Consider the following 6,250-nt stretch of genomic DNA (forward strand, 5'->3'; position numbering starts at 1 on the left):
TGTGTGTATTATCAGACTAAACATTAAGTTGGCTTAGAACCATAAGTTTCATCAATTTGTTTTTCTTTTGTTTTCATGATCCGACCTGTTGTTAGTCCGATGCTTCGATTAAATCCTGTTGCAAATTTGGGAGAAAGTTTCCGAGGGGTTTTACTGAACAGACGCAGTTTAATGTATTATAGTAGCCTATTAAAAAAAAAAAAAAAAAAAATAGCTGACTCCAATTCACGTCCTTGGTCATTTCTGAGAATTTAGAAACCAGCACGAGATAGGCTAGATGGCAATGCAGAAGGAAATAAGTCATATAATTATAAATTTGGAGTATATAGCACACAATGCTGCAGTCCTAAAAATGTAAGGAATAATCTCCATTTATTTCACAACATAGTTCAGCAATACAATATCAAAACGTTATTTTTACTGTACAAAGGAGGAGCCGCAAGTGGTAGCTCCTTTCCCCGACTCATTAAATATACATTTACATTTGTACACCAGTGTTGTTGTTATTATCATTATTATTATTTTTTGTTGTTGTTGTTGTTCAAAAACACAAAGTAAGCTAAGTGGCATCTGAGATCATACTTGTGCTTGAAGGACGTGTCCATGTCGAGGGAGCAGAAGTGTCAATCACTAAACCTAAACATAAAGCTACATGAGTATTGTACAGTTGAGAGTGTCTTGATTGTCCCCCGTCAAGCGCTTTCAAAAGCAAAAGGGAAATATTACAACAAAGCCTCATCAATATTCCAACGTGGATGAAAACATAGTTTCCGTTCAGTGGATGGGCCAATCGAGGCTCTTCATTCACAGCACACTGTCCGCCTATTGCACATCATCGTATTATCAATTTGGAAATGTAAATAAAATCAAATAGCCTATTAATTATGTTAGATGTGAAGCAAGCCCGCGCCTGTAGGCCGCTAATTTTTGTAAACAACATAAATGTTTTGTACATCTCACGGAATAGGCCTGGCTAATAATTGTCATAGTGTAAAATTAGATTGACAAAATAAAAAAAACGACACTCGTCAGGCAGTGTAAGCAGGTGGACTCCTGAGGTGAAAATGACGGATATGATAATAATAATAATAATAATAATAATAATAATGGCTATAAAGACATGGGATTTGAATTGTCGGATCAAATGTAAACTGCACCCTAATGGAAAACGACACAATATGCCAAAATAGGTCCAAGTTGGCCTAAGAGTGTCTCTCTTTTCTGTTTTTTTTTTTGTTGTTGTTGTTGTTTTTATCAGTTTTTTCTTCACTTTAGTCAGTTGTACAAAAATATTCAGTCTTTTTTTTTTTATCGTTTCGTGTGAGTTGATTATGGAAATAGACACCACAACTTCTGCAGCAAATTCAGTTTTCAGACCGGTCTGAGCAGCGGCACCGACGTGACGATGGGGTGGGAGTAGTACACCCCGGGGTGCGGGAAGGTGAGCAGCGGCTGGCTCACGGGCACGTTGGCAGCGGCGCCTCCGCTCTCCGAGGCCGAGTTCTCGTGGTAGAGGATGGGGACGCGGACTATCCTCTGCGCCGCGGCGTGGCTCAGGTTGGCGGCCTCCAGCTCTGCCGCCAGCTGCCTTTTCCACTTGTTCCTCCTGTTTTGGAACCAGATCTTCACCTGGGTCTCCGTCAGGTGCAGAGACGCGGCCAGGCCGGCCCGCTCCGAGCTGCTCAGGTACCGCTTCATGTCGAAGGTGGACTCCAGCTGGAACACCTGGCTCCGGGAGAAAACCGTGCGCGTCTTCTTCTTGCGGCACGGCTTCTTGTCGTCGTCCCTCTTCTTCCACTCCTCCACCTCGTCTTTCTTGGCTTCCTCCGAGTCGCTCTCCTCCAGGATTATTTCGTCGCCGCTTTTGTTGTTGTTGTGCTCGTCGTCCTCGTCGTCGTCTTTGGCATCCGGCTCGGATTTGAGGACCAGGTCCGGCGAGTCTCTGTCCGTGCCCGAGGTTGGAGAGGAGTCTCTCGCCGCTGCCTTCTCGGCGACTAAAACGGGGACAGAGAGAGATGAGATTATAAACATTGGGGCCTATAGCTGTCTCAGCGCTTTTATCCCGGCCTTGTTGATACTGGATAGCCCATAAGCTTGGGCAGAAACAAAAAGGGTTCTAAATAGTACCAACTAATTGTTCTTTAGGCTTGTACCATAAATAGAACAGCTTTTTTGTGCTAGAAAGAAGAACCGTTTTAGAAAAATTCATTGTTGCACCATGTTCAATTCTACACTGAACCCTTTATGGTGCTAAAAAAAAAAAAAAAAGAAGTTCCCTGTAAGAAAGCAAGAACTGTTCCAAATCAGCAGGTGCTTTTACCATTTGTATTTAAACAAATCAGAGGCTTCCTTAATCACTATGGTTCTATAGCCTATAGCACCACTGCCTTAACCAAATAACCCTTGAGGAACTCTTCTTTTTCTGTGCATGAAGGCAGGAGTGTGCTATTCGTATCAGCGTGTTTTAAATCCCATATGAATAAATCACAGAAACAGGCAGGTGAAATGCTGTCAGTGACCAAGCCTCTGGGGTAAGATGTTCAGAATGATGGCCAATAGACAAATCAAAACCACGCTGGTCTGCTGCGCATCGTCAACTTCATCCCATGATGTGATGAGGTCTACTTCATTTTATGCACAGGGTATCCTTTTATTAAACCATTATCCCACATGGCATAACAAAATAGGCCTATATACAAGACAGGGGCGTCAATTCACCATACAACCAAAGGTGTATGGTGTGGTGTATTTAATATAATTTACTACAAAAACTTCCAAAACCCACTTAATTTCTGGGGACAAAGTGGAGTAATGACAGATGACTGACGATAAATTATTACTAGACATAGGGAACCAAACACACACAGCTTGGAGAAAATATGGATCTCCTGATATGATTATTTGTGATTATTTAAGGATATGGTTTCCAAATAGATTTGTGTCAATTTTTCCATGAGCTTCCCTCTCTATTCTAATAATAAAATCTCCAAGATAATTTTTGGACCCATAGGCTAATGTATAGTGACTGCTCATACCTCGCCACAGTCTAAACTGCTGGCGTCCATGATACACAATAAAGGTAATTTTCGGATCACTGCCTGTCCGTGGTCTTACCTTCGGTTCTGTGTAGGTGGGCGGACGAGCTGAGGGTGTAGGGGTACCACCACGCCGAGGTGCGCTCCAGGTAGTGTGCCGGTAGGGTGAACCTCTGTGCGGGCAGGTCAAAGCGTGGAAAGTTGAAGTCCCCGACCTGCGAAAGGGAAAATCCCCCTTCCAAGGCCGCCTTGGCCGCAGCGAATATGGGCTTGGGTTTGGACGGTTTGCTATCACAGTTAAGCAGGTTCTTAATGAAGAAAGGAGAGTCCTTGGCCGAAGCGCACGTCTCTTGCGTCGTCTCTGGCATGGCTGTGGTTGTGGTCTGAGCGCCGAAGACCACGGAAGTGACAGTAAAAAATAAGAAAAAAAAAAAGAAGCAAAAAAATGACTTACAGACTGTCGATGCCCTGGCTGTGAGGACTCCGGGTTTTTATTCTTCTCAATGAAATGCGGAGTCTCGATTACGCAGCAGGCGAGAGCGTCAAAACAGATGCCCTTCTAGGCTAAAAACAAAATAAAATGTTGGAGAGGTAAAATATATATAAATACAGATATATCTCATCCCGGGCTCTTTCATCAAAACGCAACCGTGTCCAGCGTGTCAGTCAGTCTGGCGTCTGATGCTAATGATGAAATAAAAATGTCATCCAAGTTAAATGCGGAAAGTATAGGCGATTGGGCATGTACAATGGCAAATGGGATTAAGGGAGAGACGGGAAGTAAAGAGAGAGAGGGGGAGAGGGACGGGTAGAGAGAGAGAGGGAGAGAGAGAGAGAGAGACAGAGAGAGAGAGAGAGAGAAGTCCACCCTCTCCTCACTTTGCGCTTTGGCTGTAGGCAGTACGCGCTCGCCTGTTATTGGTCTTATATAGTCCAATTAGGTAGCAAATGAGCACAGGGTTGTTAGCACAAAAGGGAAGGTTTGGGATAAGCGCTGTTAGAAGTACAATGGGCAAACGAGTCTCAACACACAACCAACATTACAATCAGACATCGACAGCATGTATTTGGTTATCTTCACATCCTCCGTCACTCATACATTTTTTAACCAGGTCCACTTAGGTTGTGGGTATTTTACTGGGTGGACTGTTTTTTTTGTGTGTGTGTTTTTTTAATTAATTACTCACGTAAGAATTCAAGAGATGCCTCGTTAAAAATGCTAAAGTTATAAAATGCAATATTTTACACCTTAAACCATCTACAAAACCTATAGACCTTAAGGAAAATGGAAATTATGATAAGGATAATAATATATGTTCATACTTAAGGCTTTGTATTGATTAACTGTGACTGTTTCCAGTTAGGAAAAGGTGTGTGTGTGTGTGTGTGTGTGTGTGTGTGTGTGTGTGTGTGTGTGTGTGTGTGTGTGTGTGTCTGTAGTAGCCTAGTAGCCTATTCGTGAAACAAATTAATTTGAAGAATGACAAAGAGGAAAGCAAATTATCCCAAAACCCATCCGGTCACCCACTGTGTGATAAACAAGAAGAGTACCGGCAATTTCTCGTTTTATGGAACATCTAGGCTATAACGGCTTGAAATCCAATAGGCCACACAGGCCTAATTCAATATTAGGTTTTAGTAAAGTCTCAGTGACTGCCATATATCTTAAAGTAATAAAGTAATAGTAATAATACAAACTTTAATGCAGACTTCGCGGAAGAACAGTACATTTTCTAATACTGACTAAATAAAAATGCATCCTCATAATGTGGAGTCATAAAACGCTGAAGTTTTAATCTACTAATCTAATCGTCGACTTGTCCCCAAGATTTCGCCTCTTAGCCTCCACATTGTGGAAAGGCCTAGGCTTTGGCTTTTCAATGTGTCACCAATGGGCGATTAGATTCATATTTCTAATTCATTGATTTTCAGCGCGGGCCACTTTCAAAATGTCTCTGGGTCGCACAGTCATTTATTTCTCCCAAATCGATTTGGTTAATTCATCCCTCAGATTGCACTCTTTGTAAATGCGCTATGTATATTCACTCATTGATATTAATTGACTTGTTAAAACCTGTCCAGTGGTGGCTGGTAGAACAACGAGAAGACAGCGTCCTCTGTGGGCTGTGAGGATGAAATGCAAGTGTGTGTGTGTGTGTGTGTGTGTGTGTGTGTGTGTGTGTAGGTGGGTGGGGGCTGTAGGACTAAGAGACAGATAGAGACAAGACATTTTTCATCATATTACAGCATATTTGAATGATTACATGTAGACCTCACCAAGATGTATTCCTTTTCACTTATGAATCATCATCATCACCATCATCGTCATCCTCATCATCATCAACATCATCAGTTCCCTGAAGACATTCCTGCTGATATGAGCTCGCCATGTGATATGCAGCCAATAAAGGGTGTCAGTTACGAGGTAAAGGTTGTATTGGGTGCCATGGTGCTTTTTCCATCTGTGGAAGTCTTACATGCACCGGCTTGTCCACGTAATTAACACGTGTTATTCATTTAGCGAGCTGCTCAAGTGGAGATATCCTGTTACCGTGATGTAATTACCGCCTTTGGTTACTTGCTCATCATCGCAGGTATTTGATGGCACTCATAGACCTGCATGTCTACGAGGTACAACAAGTATTGCTTTTGGAGGGTTCTTCTATCAATACCAAAGGGAAAATCCACACAGACATAGAATCCACATGTTATTCCTGTTATCCTCTATGGTTCAGTCAATGTTTGTGAACATGAATACCTCTCTCCAAAAGACAGAAACTGGACAACAAGGCTTGAATCTGTGATTTCACCAAGAGACTAAGTCTTGTTGCTATTTTTTGAGGTTTTACTTCCAAATCCTGTTATTTTTATTGCATTGTTAATAGTAATGAATCAGATGTGTACCACTTATGTTCCCATAGCTCCACAAAATCACCTGGGTATTGTTATGTGTTCACTAGAGCCCAATTCAAACTGGAGGGGTGTTAAAGGAATAGACCTACTTTTTGGCAAATAAGCTGTTGAAAAACTTATTGGTAGCAGTTTCTCCCATTTTTGTCTAGGATTTATATTGTTTGCTATAGTGTGTATACTAACGCTTTAGTACACTACATGTTTAGCAGATAGTATAGGAGCTAAGTTTACATAATTTCAAAATCACTATTCACTGGATGGTGAATCATCATTTGATCAGAGCTTTTTTACCAAAAAGTCTA

General features: G+C 41.8%; 1 protein-coding gene across 1 annotated transcript; it reads right to left on the reverse strand.

Annotated features, from left to right (window-relative positions):
- Positions 1-1,318: 1,318 nt before the first annotated feature.
- On the reverse strand, positions 1,319-3,886 carry hmx3a (H6 family homeobox 3a). Its single transcript, XM_071911684.2, has 2 exons — positions 3,115-3,886; positions 1,319-1,994 (listed from the first exon to the last, which is right to left on the reverse strand). The coding sequence occupies exons 1-2, from the start codon at positions 3,401-3,403 to the stop codon at positions 1,372-1,374; spliced, it is 912 nt and encodes a 303-aa protein (XP_071767785.1). The 5' UTR covers positions 3,404-3,886; the 3' UTR covers positions 1,319-1,371.
- Positions 3,887-6,250: the final 2,364 nt, after the last annotated feature.

The sequence above is a fragment of the Centroberyx gerrardi genome, chromosome 15, assembly GCF_048128805.1.
Source record: "Centroberyx gerrardi isolate f3 chromosome 15, fCenGer3.hap1.cur.20231027, whole genome shotgun sequence".
NCBI lineage: Eukaryota > Metazoa > Chordata > Actinopteri > Beryciformes > Berycidae > Centroberyx > Centroberyx gerrardi.

What these genes read in the sequence shown, in the direction of transcription:
- hmx3a (XM_071911684.2), bottom strand. Translation starts at nt 3,403, where the DNA reads ATGCCAGAGACGACGCAAGAGACGTGCGCTTCGGCCAAGGACTCTCCT. An exon ending in CCACCTACACAGAACCGAAG is followed by an intron (nt 1,995 to 3,114) that starts GTAAGACCACGG and finishes TCCCCGTTTTAG; the next exon opens with TCGCCGAGAAGGCAGCGGCG.